At 37.3% G+C, this 20,793-nt stretch overlaps 1 protein-coding gene across 1 annotated transcript in view; it reads right to left on the bottom strand.

The window, feature by feature from the left end:
• Positions 1-20,793, bottom strand: part of LOC127165710 (astrotactin-2-like) — a 565,932-nt gene that overhangs the window by 102,901 nt on the left and 442,238 nt on the right. Inside the window, 1 exon segment of the mRNA XM_051110581.1 lies at positions 6,980-7,104. Within this exon segment, the coding sequence (XP_050966538.1) occupies positions 6,980-7,104 (125 nt within the window).

Raw genomic sequence — 20,793 nt, forward strand, 5'->3', positions numbered from 1 at the left:
TTAAAGTATTAAGTACTCTTTTAAAAAGTGTACTTCTTTTTCACAAAGAGCTGCATACATGCATTCATTGCTAGATGTTGCTAACATGTTTGGCATGTTATATAATTTTCCATTTTAAACATTCAAGCTCTTTAAAGTCTTTAAAAGGGTGGATTCTGATTGGCTGTCAATGTTTTTTATCATTCATAACATTTATTAAAACGTTATAGCTATAGTTAGCACTATAGTTTGTGTCTTTGGTGTGAACAGGCTGTTAAAAAGTGCAAAGGTTCTGTGGTTCCATAAACAACAATGGCAGATTTCACATTACATGCCTTTGGGATGACTGGAAATAGTAAATGATACCTTTCCCCTTGTATTACTCTGGCCTGCCTGTTTTTTTCAAAAACACTTCTGAATATTCTGCTTATCCTATTTGTATGGTGTGAGATGACAGCAGCCCCCTCAAAACATCCCATCAGCCATATCATGCTTCTTTCGTCTCGTGCTGACAGATGCACTAATGGTGTAAATCTCATTTGAACTGCTGCAGCAAAAACTGGGAGCCGTAATCAGTGTTAACAACTCTCCACTCTCACTCCTGGAAAAAAAGACAAGCTGTTATTGAATTAGCCACTTGTCATTGGAGCCCACATTTGTGTGGAGTCCACATTAGAAAGGAGTGAGTGAAAACAAATAAATGAAAGGACAGCTCTGAATTGGAGTTGTGATCAAAAGCGATATGAGGGGGAAATGAAAGCTTTCTGCTCCACTGGTTTCTCTGTCTCCGAGTCATTGAGACAGAGAGCGGCCGTCCACTGAGCTGATGCTGCGATTACTGTCAGTTCCTCACGTCATGTTCTATTTCAAAGGAGATTCATCATGAAAAACAGGCTTTTTCTTGTTCTTTTGAGCCCAGTGAAATTGTGAGGAAAGAATGTGAGAGAAAGACAAAATAAACCTTGCCCACGTCTCTCCCACCACTGTCACATCCGTGTTTTTTAAGCTCTTTTCCCATTCTGCGCAAATGACAGCAAACCAGAAGCCAGGACTCAAACTATCCATTTGAGATTAATATAATTAATTACATACATGAGGCTTGTTTGTTTTCACCATCCATCTTAGTAAAAACTAGACATGCAAACCCTGTATGAATCAGTAGGCTTAATTCAATCACAGACAACTTCTGTTGATAACTGTAACTCAAATGTTGTTTACAAAACTAACTATCTTCCAACATTTTAAGTGGGCCTCAGGGAAAAGACTGTGAAAGTGTAAATAGGACGCCTTTAAAGCAACGATCCCTCAGAGGACAAGAGAAAATGAGTTGACAGTTCACTAAAGCACACCTTAAGGAAAAGTGTATAAGTGTTCCAGAGTGTATAATTGTCAGGCCATATGTTAGTAAAAATGAATTTTCCTGCCCTGCCAGTCATTATACAATGCTCGTAGAGCACGCTCTTCAATTGCACGGACAAATACAGTGGCGTGCTCTGTAGCCACATTAGGTGTGTTTCAGTACTTGTATTCATAACAGTTCACGAGGCAAATTCCAAATGGAAGTGATAATCCCTATGCCCAGGCACGTGCACAAATAGACAACAAAGTGGGCTTGAGCACCTGCCCTTTTTCTTCCTCAAGAGAAAGTGCCTTTTTTAAATTTTTTTAAATAAATGAATATATGTATATATGTGTGCAGGTAAGTGTTTCTGTTTGCGCGCAGCTTTCCCTGTCCAACAAATAAAAAAAAAGTGATATTTTGATTTTGATTTAGAATAACAGCAGTGTAGCACACATTGATCGGCACATGCACATCACAGACAGGCAGGGAGCCGCAGAACTGAAGCCCTCCCTCCCTTTCCAGTTGGATTTGTCTTGGTGTGGAGGTGAGTGGTGATGAACAAAAGACTTAGCTACAGCTAATCATCTAAAATACAAAAGGCTAATAATAGTTAATTTGTCTTGCTAACATTCATAACTTATGAGCTACCATGTAATAAGTTAGTTAAAGTTTAGCTAAGGCAATATATCATGGGCAATATATCATATACGTTGACCAAAATTATAAACGCAACACTTTTGTTTTTGCCCCCATATTTCATGAGCTGAACTCAAAGATCTAAGACTTTTTATATGTACACAAAAGGCCTATTTCTCTCAAATATTGTTCACAAATCTGTGTTAATGAGCACTTCTCCTTTGCCGGTTTGCATAACTAAAGAATTTCTGCACAAACTGTCAGAAACCGTCTCAAGGAAGCTCATTTGCATGCTCGTCGTCCTCATCGAGGTCTCGACCTGACTGCAGTTCGTCGTTGTAACCGACTTGAGTGGGCAAATGCTCACATTCAATGGCGTCTGGCACTCTGGAGAGGTGTTCTCTTCACGGATTAATTCCGGTTTTCACTGTACAGGGCAGATGGCAGACAGCATGTATGGTGTTGTGTGGGTGAGCGGATTGCTGATGTCAACGTTGTGGATCGAGTGGCCCATGGTGGCGGTGGGGTTATGGTATGGGCAGGCGTATATTATGGACAACGAACACAGGTGCATTTTATTGATGGCATTTTGAATGCACAAAGATGCCGTAATGAAATCCTGAGGCCCATTGTTGTGCCATTCATCCACGACCATCACCTCATGTTGCAGCATGATATTGCACGGCCCCATGTTGCAAGGATCTGTACACAATTCCTGGAAGCTGAAAACATCCTAGTTCTTGCATGGGCAGCATACTCAATGGACATGTCACCCATTGAGCATGTTTGGGATGCTCTGGATCGGTGTATACGACAGTGTGTTCCATTTCCTGCCAATATCCAGCAACTTCGCACAGCCATTGAAGAGGAGTGGACCAACATTCCACAGGCCACAATCAACAACCTGATCAACTCTATGCGAAGGAGATGTGTTGCACTGCGTGAGGCAAATGGTGGTCACACCAGATATTGACTGGTTTTCGGACAACCCAAAACAGTAAAACTGCACGTTTTAGAGTGGCCTTTTATTGTGGCCAGCCTAAGGCACACCTGTGCAATAATCATGCTGTCTAATCAGCAACTTGATATGCCACACCTGTAAGGTGGATGGATTATCTTGGCAAAGGAGAAGTGCTCACTAACACAGATTTAGACAGATTTGTGAACAATATTTGAGAGAAATAGGCCTTTTGTGTACAAAAACAAAAGTGTTGCGTTAATAATTTTGGTCATCATAATAATTTTGTATATTACAAATAACACCAAAATAATTAAAACTATTTATTTTCTTATTAGTGAAAATATGTCCCTTGTGCAGTCATTAATTCTAAATATATACTTGAAACTAGTAGCACAGAAAACATGCACATTGTGCCTTAGTTTTCTTTGCTGTTGCCTGTTCTTGTGATAAAATTAGTGAATGCTAAAGAAGACCATGGTCTCTATGCGAACTGATTATTTTGTAGACATCTGTTGAAAAATGAAGAAAACAAGAAATAATCGGGTCATTGTGATGGAATTAAAATAAATTGGTAAGTCTGACTTGTGTTAATGTATTTAAGGTTTTTTTTTTTTTTTTTTTTTTTTTTAATACAATAAATAAATAAATAAAATATGAGAAGTGCCCTTTTTCCCACTTAAGCCCCTGCCCCTCAAAATGTCTGTGTACGTCCCTGCCTATGCCCTACTCCCTTTGAAGGACAGAGCCCTTGGAGTGGAGACTTTGGAGTGAGCAGGGTACACATGTGCCATTATGTAGCTGTTTGGAATGCACTTGGCAAATGGAGCGTCCTAATTTCCTCATTATCTTTAGCTGGCATGTTCCCGTGACACAGTGTCCGTTAGCAGATGTCGCTGTTTTAATGACAAATGCAAATAAACATACATTTTATATTTGTAAAGTTTTTAAAATATGCTATATAATATATAAAAAACTACTACACATAAAACTTTTTTTTTTTTAATTATTAAATGTATGTTTATTTACTACCGTTATGCTAACAACAATACAAAGACATTTATGTCATTAAAACAGCGACATCTGCTGATGCACTGCAAAAAAATATTTTTCTTAATTTTTTTGTCTTGTTTCCAGCCAAAATATCTAAAAATTCTTAAATCAAGAAGGATTTTCTAGACAAGCAAAATTTATCGTCTTGTTTTCAGGAAAAAAAATTGAGTTTTAAGGGAGTTTTGAGAATTAAGTGCTTGAAACTGATAATTTTAGTTTGTTCTAAGCAAAAACTCACTTACTTTTGACTTCTTTTTTTTCTGAAAACAAGACAATTTTTGCTTGTCTAGAAAATCCTTCTTGATTTAGATATTTTGGCTGGAAACAAGATAAAAAAATCTAACTAAGAAAAGCATTTTTTTCAGTGTGAACACCGTGCTGCATTGTCACGGGAACATGCCAGCTGAAGATAATGAGGAAATTACATCTCTCCCTTTGCCAAGTGCATTCCAAACGACTACATAATTGCATGAACGTGTCCTGCTCACTCAAAAGTCTCCACTCCAAGGGATCTGCCCTTCGAAGGGAGTAGGGCATAGGGATGATCACTTCCATTTGGAATTTACCTTGTGAACTGTTCGGTACGAATACACGTACCGTTACATCCCAATTTCATATTGAAGCGTCAATGAAACTACTAGCACATGTGTTGGATCTGCGTCACGTTCAGCAGCGGGAGCTCTTAAAGTACTAGCAGCCAAATAACCTAATAACCCAGCTGCTGTGATGTCTTGTAGCTTTAAGGATTCATCTATAGTTAATTTAGGATTTAGTGTTCGATAACTTTATGAAGGGCACAGGTAAATATGACATTCAATATAATGTCTAATAAATGTTAAAATTGGTAGCTCTTAATTACACTGCAGTGTAAGGTCCACGCAATTGGCCCAAGGAAGGTATCCAATGGTGGCCGAAGGTTTCTTGCGTGTTGGGTCTTTCCAGTGTGCAAAGTTATTTAATTGAAGTTAAATTCAATCAGACTCCATTTTATTATGACCTCGAATTTAGGTTGTCATATGAATTGATTGTTTCTCCATTTGTAATTGTTATTATTTTAACATTTGCTTATTCTGTTTAACTCTTTACTTTATATTTACTCTTTCATTAGGAATCTATGTCGCTCAGGGTGCCTCATGTCGGCCGATTTACATGGGCCCCACGATCACAAACCCTCCAGTCTGATCATTAGTCAGAGGTTATGGCTAACTATTTAATAGACCGCCTCCTGCTTGTCATGTTTTAAATAGTGGTTCTGTTTAGCCCCCTACAGTCACCTATGTAACAACTTAGTTAAAGCTCAAACTAAATCAGAGGTTATGACTAGCACTATGAAGTATGCTAATACTTCAATCGTGTTTTATCTAGCCCCTTATAGTTAGTCTAACTATATAACAACTTGAATAAAGCTGAGACAGTAACCAGAGGTTATGGCTAGTACTATGAAATATGCCTGAACCATGCTAGTACTCCAATAGTATTTTGTCTAGCCCCCCATAGTTAATGCAACTGCATAACAACTTAACTAATGTCAAGCAGTTAATCAGAAATCTAGAATCTCACCTGATGTGCCCCATGCGCCATCTAACCTGAGATCTAGTACGTACTTAACCCTGGACGCATATTTGTGGTAACATATGCCTTCACTTAATCTACTTGAGAAAATAATTTCAGAGTAAGTCAGAATAAAATCAAACGTAACAGTTTATTAGAAGTCAGGTAAATATGTACTATACCAATTATACAGCCAATTCAAATATATCAGATCAATACAAGAAATCTCCTAGATGAATCTAGGAGTAAGATGCATACCTGACTTGTGTGTCAACACAAGATCAAAGTGTCTGAGGTTCTGTAAACCTTACAGCAGTGTTGAATGACTATAGTCAATGGTTAAATATTAAATATTGCCATTAAACAAATATTAAAAATAAACTGTTTTTATGTTGTGTACACATTAATAAAGATTGAATGTGAAATTATTGCAATATAAAAGTATATTGAAAAACTTTAATGTGACTAATTTGAGAGAAATGCGCGATTAATTATTATTATTATTTTTTTTTTTAATCGATTGACAGCACTAATATAACCTGCCAAATGCGGGTGGATTTCACCAGTGGCGTGTAACACGGTCACTCCGCTGAGTGGCTAGTAATTTTGGAAAACCACTAGCCACAGTGGCTGGTGAGCAAAAAAGATAATGTCAAGCCCTATATATATATATATATATATATATATATATATATATATATATATATATATATATATGTATGTATATATATATATATATATACGTATGTATATATATATATATATATATATATATATATATATATATATATATATATATATATATATATATATCACATGAGTAGCAGTGCAATATGGCTGTATAGGGGCACAGCTGTGATTCGGCTGAAGCATGGAAAGCATGTAAATACACAAGAAACAATACTGGAGTGTCTTTAAAATCCCTCTTTTGTGTAAACTACTTCAAATCTAGTACAATTCAAATACAGTAGTAACAATAAATATAATATTTCATTATATGATTAATATAATATTTTTAAACATGACGGTTTCCTTAACATAGACATTCAACTTAAATATGATATTGACCATCTGAATCTAACCTTGTCATGTCAACAAATGGGAATGTCAGCCATTTATTATCATGTGGATTATTGTGATTTTAGCCCTGACAGCAGAGACACTTTTTTTTTTTACCCCAAATACCATACTTTTAAATATTCTTCAGTTATTAAAATATTGTTTATTTAATTACCTTGAACAAAACTTCAAATCATTAACAAGACTTTTGTCTAGTCAAATTAGCGCAGAACCCACTTTGTGTTGCTGCCCACAGTTGCATCAAGCCAAATTTCCATGTGCGTAATAAAATGCTGTTCAGGAAAGTGCTGCGGTGAGTTTTTGTGCCATCTAGTGGCTTAGAGGAAAACAAAATCAAATTTGTATTTTACCCTGGTTGTCCTGTGGTATGTAAGGTTTACCTGAGAGCAACTGCAGGTTGGGTAGAGGCTCTGACAGAACTCCTCGACACTGCTCCTCCACCGGCAGAGGAATCACCATTAACCCGTCGGCCAGCTGCGGAAAATCCTTGATGAAGTTATTATCCCTGAAATTCAAATATAAATAGGGAAAAACATCAGACACATATTAGACAGTTGTGTGAAGGGTAGAGTTAGGGTAAGGGGGAAAAAACACGGTTCGTACAGAATAAAAACCATTATGCTTATAGAACCCCTGTTGAAAAACAAAAACAAAAAAAAAACAGCTAAAGGTCTTAGCTGGTCATTCCAGCTTGTCTCCCAGCTAAGGAAGTGGCCAAAGCCCCTCTAAAACCAGCCTTCTGAACAGCTATGACCAGCTAAGACCAGACTGGATGCCCAGCTAAAACCAGTCAACCAGTTTAGGCTGGTTTTAGCTGTTTTCTTTCAGCAGGGACGTCCCCATAAAACATGGAAACCTGTGTCTGTGAGTGAGAGAAATAAATGATAAAAAAAAGAGAAACAGCAGATAAAAACTAATTATCTTTTATTCAAATTAGCATGGTAGCTGAGTAAATGCCAGCATATTGTTATCCTCCTGTAATGGTATTTAAACAATGTCTCTGTGCGTGTCTTATTGTAGATATATTATACACTCTTTACTCAGCCCGTATCACTGTGAGACGTTTTGAAAAGCATCTTGTGATTGTGCTGGGATTTCCATGTTATTGGCAATCTAATGAAGTGTAATTAGCCACCAATTAAAATCGCTCTTCAAACACTTCATCTCTTTAATTGAGCTTTCTCTCTATGAAACATCAATAGCAAACAAATCTTTTATTGGTGTCAGTCTGGAAAAGAGATCTTTTATCCACCTTCTTCCTGAACGAGGAAGTCTCGCCCGACTTAAACGTTGCTTTACATTACATTACATCTCTGGCGTTTCTAGCCAAATCAATGTATTTTCCGAGCCGATAATATAACATTAAACCTATGAAAATGTTTTTTAAAAGCACATGGCACCATAGTTTCATCACTTCACAGTGTTGCAATCAGGGTTTCTGCAGGTTTTATTTACGGGAAAAAAAAGTCAAAACAATACAGCAATATGTTCTCTAAGTATAGTGTGAGTTTTATTTTTTACTTTTAAATTAGTAGCATTCCAGCGTCTAGCAATTGTTTGTTTTTAGTTTGTTTAAGTTTTCCCTCTTTTCCTCGCTTTCCTTCGGTAAAAGCACAGTGCACATTTTACTTTCACTTTCAAATTAGCGGCAATTCGGCGTCAAGCAGTTTCTTTTTAGTTTGTTTGAGTTTTCCCTCTTTTTTTCACTTTCCTTTTGGTTTTAAGTAGCTTGTAAAAGTGCTGTGCGCTTTTTTTTAATTAACGTAACGTAACAAACTTTCATTAACAAATGACATGATCTTGTTTTTCCTCACCTCTCTCTCCTTGTCAGTCAGCTCGACTCATTCTCTTCACGTGATAAATAAAATATGATCTTTGATGCGACTGTCATTTGGGACACTACATTGAGTGGCTGCGTTCAGTTTTAATTGTATTGTCTGTTCTCTAACTGAACTAAATTATTTTTATTTCTATAAAAAATGGCAAGTTCTTCTTCGGGTGACTGACAGATGAAGCAGCACATACCGCCATCTACCACGTATTGTTTAATGAATATTAAGCGACCTAAGCCATGTAGCACAGAATTTACGCTTTCGCTTCACTTTAAAATGAAACACATGAGGAAACAATCCCTCACTAAAACTAATGCCATTTAAGACTTTAGCAATTTAAGATTTGCGGCTCTGACTTTTTTTTAAGACCCGTGGAAACTTTGTGCAATGATCATACTTTTGCCGTAACTCACTTGTCATAGTTTTTGCTGTTACTGTGGCAACCAACAACACTACAGCTTAACCATGCATACATTTTTATATTTAGTTATACTGAAAAAGTTTCAGTTTAATTAATTCAGTCAGTCTTTTTTTACCCCGTTTTATCATGGATTTCTATGGAGACTGGAAGATGAAAGCACACAAACGGAAGTTAAAATCCATCATGGAAGCGTTTATCAGTTACACAGGAAAAAGGTGGATTAAATTATTCTCAAAATGTTTGCCTGATGCTTTAGAATAGCTGAGAGAAAGAACAGCTAGCTGCACTCCAAATGTGTCACAGTATACAAATGACATTTCACACTTTAAAACCTTACAGGAGTTTCTGATCTGAAAAATGAAACAACATTTGATCAAAACTGATAATTGCCTTAAACATTTACACAACTGAAGATCAAACTACGTTGTATAAAAATCATCTGTCAAGTTCTTGAATCTATGTGTATGAGAGTCAATTTGCACTTATCCCAAGATCGCTAATTTAACTGTTCTTATACTGCTTAAAAAATAAAATACAATAAAATAAAATAAAATAATCAGTCATGAATCGAAAATTATTAATCAGAATGCAGAGTTTGTGAAAAAAAAAGTCTGTCAAAATGAAACACAACAATGTTCACTAACTCTTGTTAGCATATATGTCTTAGTTATTTAGGAAACACTTTAGTTTAGAAACTAATTCTCACTATTACCTAGTTGGATATTACTACGCATGTTACTAGCATACTGTCTGTTTTAGTACCTGTAAAGCACACATTAATGCCATATTCTGCATAACCATATTTTAGATCCCTTAAACCTTCTCCATATGTAAACTTAACAACTACCTTACTAACTAATAATAAGCAGCAAATTAGGAGTTTATTGTGGCAAAAGCTGCAGTTAATAGTTAGTTAACAGTGGTCCCCAAAGTGTGACCATTATTTAATAAGCAAACTTTGCATGCTATCAGCCACTAATGAAGACCATTTTTAACTTTAACCTTTTAGTTTAATTAAGAAGTAGCTTAACCCCAAATCTTTACCATTTACATTTTTTGGGTGAACTATTCCATTGACATTTGGAACTAAAGTGCTTGTCATTTGCCATTCTGAAAAAGCCATGCCAGCTAGTGAAGGAAAGTCAGTCTGATGGCTTACACACCATGTGTTCAAAGCTAGGAGATATTGATTTAGAAAGAACAGCCCCACACACCCTCAACCACTTGAGTAGATCAGATAGTTAGGACAGTGATATAGTTTGAATATATTCATTTTTGTGCTCTCCTGAGATATTTTCTAATACTTATGTTTAAACAAATATCAAGATCTGTGGTTAAAAACCTAGCTGTTACTTAGAATTACTTTTTGCTATCTGTGTCTAGGGATGACACCAAAATTTATGTGGAAGTGATGGATTTCAGCAGCTGATACTGCTTCTGTTGATGCACTGTATGTCTGTTTTCATTATTCACATAACATACTCACAGATGTCTTAAAAACCTGTTGCTAATAGTGTGTCATTCTGATGATGCGGGACCATAAAGTGCATCTGGATGCACAACTGATTCCCATTTTTATGTGTTTCTTTCCAGACATTTCTCAAACCAACTCTGAGGCAATGATGCAGCCTCATAGCAAGGTTTTCACCTCAACAGGCAAGGTTTTCACCTCAACTTTTTTATTATTCTTGGTGCAAGGACTATGCATAACTCGAGGACTAGTAATCAAATATTCTGCTTTTTGTTATGTTTGTGCTTCTACTGAGAGCCACGTAGAATATTTCTCAGGAAGGTTATAAAGAGTCATTTAATATAACTTCATTGCTATTTTGGAAGCGAATGGATTTTGATACATACTAGCAGTGGGACTGAGAAATAAATATTGGAATTTTTGGTGGGAATAGTAGACTGAAATCATAAAAGAGGTTAAATTAAGTGAAGTGTTTGGTGTGATAGGTGATGAAACCACAGGTCTCAGGAAAAAGGAACCGTTTTTTTTTTTTGGACTTAAGATATATTGCTGTTCTTCGTTGGCTTTACACTTTCAAATCTAACTTACATGTACACCAAAGGTGGCTTGAAATTCAAAATGACAGTTACAGTGGCCAGCCTTATGAACCACTCAGTGGGCATGTAGGCCAGCAGAGTTAGAAATTAACAAGGGTTTAAGGCAAAAATGGCACTAAAATTTGCACCCCAAATTCAAATTATGCCCCTACACAATGAAACTAAATCAATTATGACTTTTATAATTGAAGTGAAATGTGAAAACAAATGAAATGTGTTGATTGCAGCATTACATCTGCTCGTTTCATCAGATTTCTTTTTGTTTTGCAGCATTGAGCATCATAACCTATTCAGTGCATGAATGCAATGGCCAATCAGAGGCGTTTAGATTAGCCACCACTGAAAACGGTGAAGTTTTGTTCAGTGCACGCATTCGCCGTGAATTTTCTCATCATAAAAAAAGTGTGAATATGGTGCAAGATATTCATTTCTGCACTGTAGACCATTTCAGTAACAGGAGTTTTTGCGAGAGTGCAGAACTCCTGCTAGACTGAAATCATGGACCACTTCTGTGATTGAGAATATTCTTTGCTTGCTTTAATAACCAGTGTGAGGCCTTGATATCTGAATGCATAAAAAGCAATAAACTAAATCATAAACAGTTCTTAGCTAAGAAAATGACATACCATTTTACCAGCACGGTGACAAGAATGTAAGTCACATGGAAAAGACTGGAAAACATGGTAGGGGAAATACGGAAGCATCCATGGACTGAGACATGATGCCATGACCTGGAGTGGTGAAGGAAGCCCCTACCGGACACAGTCCAGACTACTCCGTCCTAATCCGAACTGTGGGGGCAAGGAGGACCCAGAGTTCACCTAAGGGGACAACTGGGAAAAAGGCACAAGGATCCAAAGGGAATGGCGCAGCAAGCCGACACTGAGCCCTCCTGCCGCAAATTACCAGATGTTACCTTAACACACGGGAGGAAACATTTGCCCGTTGCAAATGGCACCTCAACACATGTCGGAGGCTTCCAAGATAGCTGCTTAACACCTGGCCTAAGAGCATGGCTGCTCGTAGGAAAACAGAGTCTAACAAGTAGCTGGGAAGGTGGCAACACTGAGGGGGACGCTAACCCGAAGTGTGCCACGGTGCCATGCCCATCTCAGGATCTGGTCGTATCGTCAGTGCTGAAGCGATCTCATATGGAACAGCCGAGCGGCACACCTGCAGCCACGGCCACCATATGCCCAAGGAGCCTCTAAAAGTTTAGAGGGACCGCTGTCAGCACCAACCCTTTAGCTAACATAATTGACCGGATCCAAACCAGGAATCGGTGAGAGATGAAACACCAAGAAAACAAGCTTTGTCGGTGTTGTACATCTCACCAGGTTCAGCCAGAATTTATTTTTTATTTTTTTATTTTAGGCCACAAAGATGGACATCACCTGACCAAGGGACTGCACCAAGACCTTTCAATCACCGTATGCAGTTCCTGCCTCAACTTCAAGTCAGAACTATCATTGTGCACATCAAAATCATGGCCTATATAATGCAGCATGGCCTGCAGCGCTGTGAGCTCTGCTTTACAGCCAAGGCTGGCAACGCTTGGAAGCTTGGAGGGAAACACGGACAGCCCCACCAGGTGGCGCCGTTTTGCGAACACGAGTGCACCACAATCGCACACTCCACCAGAGGGCGTCAACATGTTGCAGGCCACCCCCACATACGAGGAGAGTGTGGGGAAAGAGCCGAACACGTAGTTAAGCTCTTCATGAACCTCCGGGAGGAATGGTACCAGGGAGGGCGTAGAAAGAGCCGCGTCCGTCACTGAAAACCAATCGTCAGACCGCGAACAGCCTGGGAAGGCAGGAACACAACCTCCAGCCTGGTTCTCGTGGCTGCCCAGAGGAACGCAGCCGTCAACTTGGCTGAGACTCCGGCCGCACAGCCATCACAACGGGCGGCCGCTCAGCAGAATCCTCGCCGTCAGAAGACGATAACCCCTCTGCTGATGTGGCGATAGACATCTTAACGTCCTCATGAGAACTAAACGAGACGCAGGGCTCGTGGTAAGACAAACCGGCATCCGCATTCAGAAACTCGACGGTAATATGCTAAGAGGAGCCGGACCTCCGCAGGGGCTCACCCGACAGAGCAATCCGGACAGTAATCCTCAGGTCTCCCATGCTTCTAGCCAATGCAGCCTCGGGAGTCAGCGACCCGTGAAACCGGAAAGGGTAGAGTGCAAAGGCAGCCCACATAATAAATGTAAGCTATGACCATGCGTAATAATGGGTCTGCCCACGCAGCGCGAGCATAACCCATCCCACAAACACCATCTCAACGTGCATTGTTTACATCCCAGACCTGTGAGACAGCGATTGTGACCGTCATGAGGAAGTAAGGAAACTATCGCTCCCTAAAACCACACGATCGGAGATGCGTCTTAAAAAAAAAAAAGACACTCTCAACGACCATGCTTCGTTGGAAAATTGCTCTTTTAGTGCTGGTTTGCCCAGGGAAGGACCACGGCACAAGCATGCACTCAAGAGGGGTTCTTCGCTGTAATGCAAAGTTATCGGTGCAGTGATGCACCTGGCTACGCAGCGTCGAGAGAAATCCAACGATGAGTTTCCAGTCAGCTTGCGGGTGAAGCTCCAAAGCAGAAATCTGAATGAGTGGATGCACGCCGCCATCTTATATACCCATATGTACGGGGGGAGTGGCTTGGCATGCAAAATCCACTCGCCAATTTTCACTGGCCTTTTCCAGTTAACTCAGAGGTGGTTGGCCTCCCAAGGGAGACCCCAAATACGTCAGTTATGACGTAACGTCGTAGAGTACGACTGAAGGGGAACTTTGCAACTAGAAGTCATTAGAGTATTGGTATACTATTTGCTTAATATCTGCTAAAACTTTAATAGTTCCCCAAAACACATTCAACTATGAGTAACTTTGCAAGAACATGACAACTTTATCTATACCAAACCAAACCTTACAGGTCTAATCTACTAATACTCTAATGAAGAGTAAGTTGACATGTAGTTGCAATGACGTAGTAGAATGTCTTTGACATCAAAGACAACAGATAAATTCAAGTAATTATAAAAATGGCCTTTACAAGGGTGAAAATGCCCCTATAAATCCATTTGAGTGGCCAGATATCACCCCTTAATGGAAAAGTTCATTCCTGACCCTGTTATCGCAATCTGAGAGATGGGCTCCCTGTAGTATTTTGTCTTCTTCATGAGATTGTGCAGGACAGCAATAGAGATTTTCAGTAAAAGAACAAGCCTTACTACCACTACCTAATCTAGCTTTCATTGGTCTTCTGGTAACCTTAAACAAAATACTTCTACATTTCTAAATTCATGCTCCAGTCGCTTTCATTGGACTTAGCAAGAGCTGTGAAAATCACTGAAGCATTGCTTGACATGCGGCAGCAGTACAAGGATGAGACCTGTTTGAGGGCATGTGGAAAAAGGTAGAGGAAATGTAAAAAAAAAAAAAAAAAAAAAAAAAAAAAGTCATTTAGGAAAAAAAGCAGAATCGAGATAACAGATCCTAAACAGCATGTTACGCGGATCCATAATTACTTCCTCAACTAGTGCACACCAAGAGAAGCCTAGTGTGACAAGGAAGCCTCTAAGCAATCACATATTACATCCAGTGATTGACGCATCCGTGTGTGAGCTGCAAAGATGTGGGAATTGTTTCAGAAATTGTGAAATTATGCACAAAATTTAGGCGCTTCACTCTAAAAGCAGTACTTTTTTACATAAAAAAACAAATATTGAGTCAAATATTGAAGATTTAGAAAAACGTTTTCGTATCAGACCAAAAGGGGTTTGAAAAGGAAAGGGAACAAAAAGACTTCTCTGTAGTAGTTCTGGAGCCATTTCAGGAGGTATTTCATGAGCTTTTCAGAAATCGTGACACCTATAAGTAGTGATAAATGTGAACATCAAACCCTATCTAAGAACAACAACCCTTATGAAAAAGAAGTTTATTCAAGTGTGCTATTAGTATACTTCTTTTCTTTTCTCAGAAATGTGCTTTATATACTTCTCAGACATATACTTAAAATGACATTTAAGTATACTTGATTTATACTTAGTATATTTGAGCTATACTTGTGCTCTGAGAATCTGTGTTTTCATTGTTATACACTAGGGGCGCTATTGCACATGAAAAAGAAGTGAAGAAAGAAACCAAAACAACAGATGCTTCCACATGCAATCTAACACAATCGTCAGACATAAAACAGCATCAAAACCATAGATATGTAACACTGTGTAACGTTATGGGATAAAATGTCAACCCATGAAGAGGTAATAATGACTGTCAAGCTTTGGGGTTTTAATCAGCTCCATCTACATTTTGATTATCATGAATAGTCTTTTTTTTTTTTTAGCTTTTTTTTCAAAATGTTGTGTGATTATTATTATTATTATTATTATGAAACTTAACCACATTCAAGTTTTTTTATAAAAAAAATAATGCATAAAGCTAGAATAAAATGTTTTTATTTACAAGCAGATATCCTGTTCTTTCGTTTGATGTTTTGCATGTTCAGATATTCATATAACAAAATATATACAAATTAATGCCTACAGAGGGACATAGTAGTATGCTTAAAGAATGAAGTAAAGTTCACTTAAAGAAAACTTACGAGTATACTTCAAAGTGTACTAAATATGCATAAAAAAGTATTTAATTAGTAAACTCTCAGTATACCTATAAGTTCACTTTTAGTACTTGCAGTACAAACTAAAAACATAGATGTATACTAGTTGTGTACTGAAAATTTAATACTGTTACACTTAAAAGTATACTTTTATATACTAGAAGGTGGGCCAATATAGTCCCATGGAGTATTAAAATAGTTTAAAAGTATAAAAAAGTATACTACTAGTATAATGATATTCGTGTACTTACTATATTAAGTCTACTTAAAAAATTTACTTGAACTTTACTTAAGTATACTTGAAGTATGCTTCTTTGTAAGGGAAAACAGAGATGAGCAAATGAATCATCTAGAAATCTTTAGTTATAACAAATGGGCTTGAGAGTTTTGGTTTGGATCTAGACAACTTGAGAGCACAGGGAAATAGAGTTTGGCAACAAATAAAATAGTGAAGCATCGGTCAGAACATGAAGATTCAGTCCAAGCCGTAAATCCCACAACAGACTCAAATATGCAGGACTGATAGCACAGAGGGTCAGACCAAAACACACATCCACTACAAAATAATCCAGACAGGGTTCAGAGCACAAAAACAAAGGTTGGAAACAAGAGCAATCAGGTCCCAAAAGGTAAGCGGTGTCAAAACACAGACAAACCAACAACAGTCAAAAAAAAAAAAAAAAAAAACACTCGCTGTGCTTGCAGAGACAAAACAAAAGTTCACACTGAGATTAGAAAGATCAGTGCTAAAATAAATCACAGGTAATTACACAAATGGGAAACTGGTGTGATCAGGCTAGATTTCCAGTGACCCATTCAGACGGTGTCATGAGTTTGGAGACAGGGCAACAAAATCTTTATTAAATGTTTGGTCACACTTTATTTTAAGCTCCAACTCTCGCTATTAACAAACCATTAACTGTGACTTCTGCCTCAATAAACTACTAATTTGCTTCTTATTAGTATCAGGTTTAGCTATTGGGTAGGATTAGGGACCTAAGATATGGTCATGCAGAATGTGCGCAGTATAGGTCATCACAGAATTGCATTTCTTATGGAACCCCCAATGGTTTAGATACACTTTATTTATTTAATTATTTACTTAATTCTTTAGTTAGTTAGTAGATATGGCAGTATTTAGTGGGGCTACCAGGATTTGTGTTAAACAAGTTTTTTAAAAAAATTAATAAAAAACTTTAACATTAACTTATCATAAACTTATGATTTCAGCTGGCAAAGTTTAAATCCTGTCTGGCCAGAATGCTTCAACAACATGTCCATAATGTTTCACCTGCTGAAAGATACATAATCAAAAATACATCATCTGACTGACAAGCACAAAACACTGTAGACCCTGTTTACACCTGTATTTGGCGATGTCCACTTGCGTTCCAATCAATAAAACTACTATGGTGCCCCGATTTTGAACTTCCAAAATGCAGTTTAAATGCGGCTTCAAATGATCCCAAATGCGGTTATAAACGATCCCAGCTGAGGAAGAAGGGTCTTACGTAGCATAAAGATCGGTTATTTTAAGTAAAATAATACAATTTACATACTTTTTAATGCCAAACGCTCGTCTTGTCTTACTCTGCTTGGACTGTTCTTGTTCCGGTTCGTGACAGTTAGGGTATGTCGAAAACTCCCATCTCATGTTCTCCCCCAACTTCGAAATTGTCCTATATCGCTGTTTTACCTTTTTTGTTAAGGGTGTTTGATCTTCTTTGCATTTTCACAATTCAAAGACTGGGTCAGAACTTCTGCAGTGAAGTAGGATGATTTTGAAATGATTTTTGAAGTTGAGGGAGAAAACACGATTGGAGTTTTTCGACATACCCTAACTGTCTTGAACCAAAATACACAAAGTTCAGGGAGAGCAAGGCAAGACGAGCATTTGAGATTAAAAAAATATTTAAATTGTATTTTTTTTTTAATGAAAATAACCGATCATTTCGCTAGATAAGACCCTTCTTCCTCGGCTGGGATCGTTTACAACCACATTTGGGATCGTTTGAAGCCGCATTTAAACTGCTTTTTGGAAGTTCAAAATTGGGGCACCATATCAGTCTGTTACATGGAGAAAAATGCAGAAATGTTTTCCTCACAAAACATAATTTCTTTACGACTGAAGAAAGAAAGACATGAACATCTTGGATGACAAAGGGTTGAGTACATTATATGTGAATCTTTGTTTTGGAAGTGGACTTTTCCTTTAACTCCCTGGGGTCGACGGTCACGCCGGCGTGATCAGCTCACGTTTTTTAAGATCAGTGCAAAAGACACTAAAAATACTCTGTCGATTTTGGTCACACAAATAAGTGTTATACATCATTAGAAACCATTAAGTGTATACTTTTATTTGTGCACACTCACAATAAAAACTGAACTGTGTGCTTCTCTAAATGAAAGAAAATAAACAGGGCACTTTCTCAGTCTTCACTGTCTCCGCGAACGGCTTTTAGAAATGCATCAATAAAATGAACCTAAACTCAGTGAATATTCGGCACACCAACAGGAGAGATATATCTATAGAAAGCTTGATATCTCTACTTTTAAATAAATCAAGTCTTATCAAAAACCAATATTCTGTGCTTAAGTAATCAGTATGAAACCAACGTGATGCACAGTTTTTCCCTCAGAGCTAATTATTTTTAATGTGATCACGCCCACAAGCTGCTTTTGCTTTTGATATGATAAATAGCCACGTGCGAGGCGCCGAGTGTTGGCGCCAACACATCGTAACAAAGCTTGACGATTCATCAAGTTTATCTCGGCTACTGTTCGTTTCTGGAAGAAGATGCGCTGAGAGGAATAACAGAATTTACCTTCAGAAAAAAGAAGACGCGCTGAAAGGAATAACACAGAATTCACTTCAGATGAAGAACACAACGCGACGCGCAGCTGATCCAGAGGAAGAGATCAGTCTGATGAGTAAGTAATGTTTCTTTTTTGCATTAGTTAACGTGTTATTTTGACATAAGCTTGAACATGATAGGTAGTTCATTGTATCTAAATTTCTTACGACGCAATGAAGTTTTTAATGTTCTATTATATAAAACAAAATACGATATAAAAGTAGTATGTGTATACTGTAACATGATGAATGCTACGAGTCTAAGAATGTCTAGATCATGTTTATTATTAATACTCTGTTCCCAAATAGTTTTACAAGGTGCTAAACAATTGTTTCTCAGACATAAAATGTCCTTTTTACATAGTACAAAGTATGCGTGAATCTGTGACTACAAGATCATTATATACAGATTCTTCTGATATTAACATGCTCAGAGATGTTTTTTTGTTTTTGTTTTTTATTGATCTGATACCTGCACCACAGATGAATCTTGCTGATTTTTACTGCTGATTTTACTTTTCTTCTGAGAGCGCTATACCAACATCAGATTTTATTCTTCACCGATTTTCTATGGTAAAATAAGCTCTGTGACTATGTTTGTTTTTATTTATTATTTTTTTTTTTTTTATCTTGAATCCATGGAAAGAAGCAGCAAACACTTAAACATCAGGTATGGTTTACTAGTTTCATTTGCTGAACAGGAATGACACAAGGTCTGTTCACATCTCTGTGGTTAGGTCAGTGAGGACAATAATATTCTTTGACCATCATTATGTATGTTTGATTATATTGTGTTGTAAATAAAATACAAATGACCAAAACCCCCATTATCTTACTCTCCTCACATTCTTTGTTACCTGCCTCATAGTGACAGTCACACTGATGGGCCATTAGGGGAAGGCCTTTTGTCTCTCAGGTGTGAATCACTAAATATTCATGGCCGTTATCCCTCCCTCGCATACGGCTTTCTATCACAAAACATGTCTTAGAAAATTTACATCAATATATTGTTTTCTGTGAAAGAGTAAGCACGATCATTTTCACATCTTTTTGAAGTAAATATTCTAGCCTACAAGAGTGATTACTCAAAAGCCTTGTTCAGGAATATTCAGCATGAGTTTTATGGCCTTATTTCAGCTACATTTACTTTCCCAAAACTTACTAACCACGCATAATCTTTTTTTTCTAAAAAAAAATGCAAACATGTACATCTGTCTTGCTCACATATTATTGTAGCATCGTTTGTGCTGAATACAAAAAAAATTATATGTTGGCCAGTAGTATGTTATGAGCAGCTGAAGTAAGCACAAATGTCAGGGCATGTCAAAACATCTAAATTGTCCCAAAATCACCTCAGACCCCAGAGGGTTAATTTTTAAAGTGTTGGTCTGTGTGAACACAAGCCATGAGAGCCGTATTTTCGCTGAGAAGTCGAAGGAAGCTCAGATTTTCAAAATTGAATCTTGAGATGCTTTTTTATATGATAAAAAAAGATACTATTTTCTTTCATTCAGTTGCGCTGCTGTTATTCTTTTTTATCTGAATCTCTATGATCCTCTTTCCAAGCATGATGTTATTTTTCCCAAAGAGTCTCCTGGATGAAATGTGTAAACTTCAGTTTGATCATAAAACATTCCAGCAAACGTTCTGACTTGATATGGTCTTAACTTGACTAAATTGTTCTACTGAGAGTCCAGGGAAAGTGCAAAACCTCAACCAACACCAGAGTTTAAATACGTTTTTTTTTTTTCTTCTTCTTCTTCTTCGTGTTCTTTTTATTGTCTGTCTAAAAGTCATATCTGTATAGTGACAGACAGAGAGTTCTTGGGCTACTTGTATCAGATGCCAGTGGAGTGAGAACAGGGTGTTTGTTTTAATCATAACAGTCAACTTTAAAAGCAAAGGCAGCACCTGCTGTGTGTGCTGTCCATCATTGATCAATAGTTCAGGAATCATCCATAGATCCAGTGAAGTGTGGCCACAATACAACGGGTCAGGGTTTTGCTAGTTAACATGACCTGTTAACACCTGCTGGAAAATACACCATGAAAAATGCATCATCTGGCTGCTAAAACATCTAAAAAACATCTAAAAAAAATCCAAACTCTCCAACTCTCCAAAATCGTATTAAATATTACTGCAAAATATATTTAAATGTCAAAATGTATGTAATTTGTTTGAGGTTTTTTTTTTTTTTTTTTTTTTTTTTTGAGGTTCCTTAAAGGCATGAAATTGACACTTAATTTTTGTAGAATAATTAGTAACATTGAATTTGAGTGCCTAATAAAATAATAAAATATTAAAAACTTACATTATTTTATTTATTTTATTTTAGCCATTTCTCGTTTTCATTTAATTGAACCTGACGTACTAAAAGTAAAACT

The sequence above is a fragment of the Labeo rohita genome, chromosome 5 (assembly GCF_022985175.1).
Source record: "Labeo rohita strain BAU-BD-2019 chromosome 5, IGBB_LRoh.1.0, whole genome shotgun sequence".
Taxonomy (NCBI): Eukaryota; Metazoa; Chordata; class Actinopteri; order Cypriniformes; family Cyprinidae; genus Labeo; species Labeo rohita.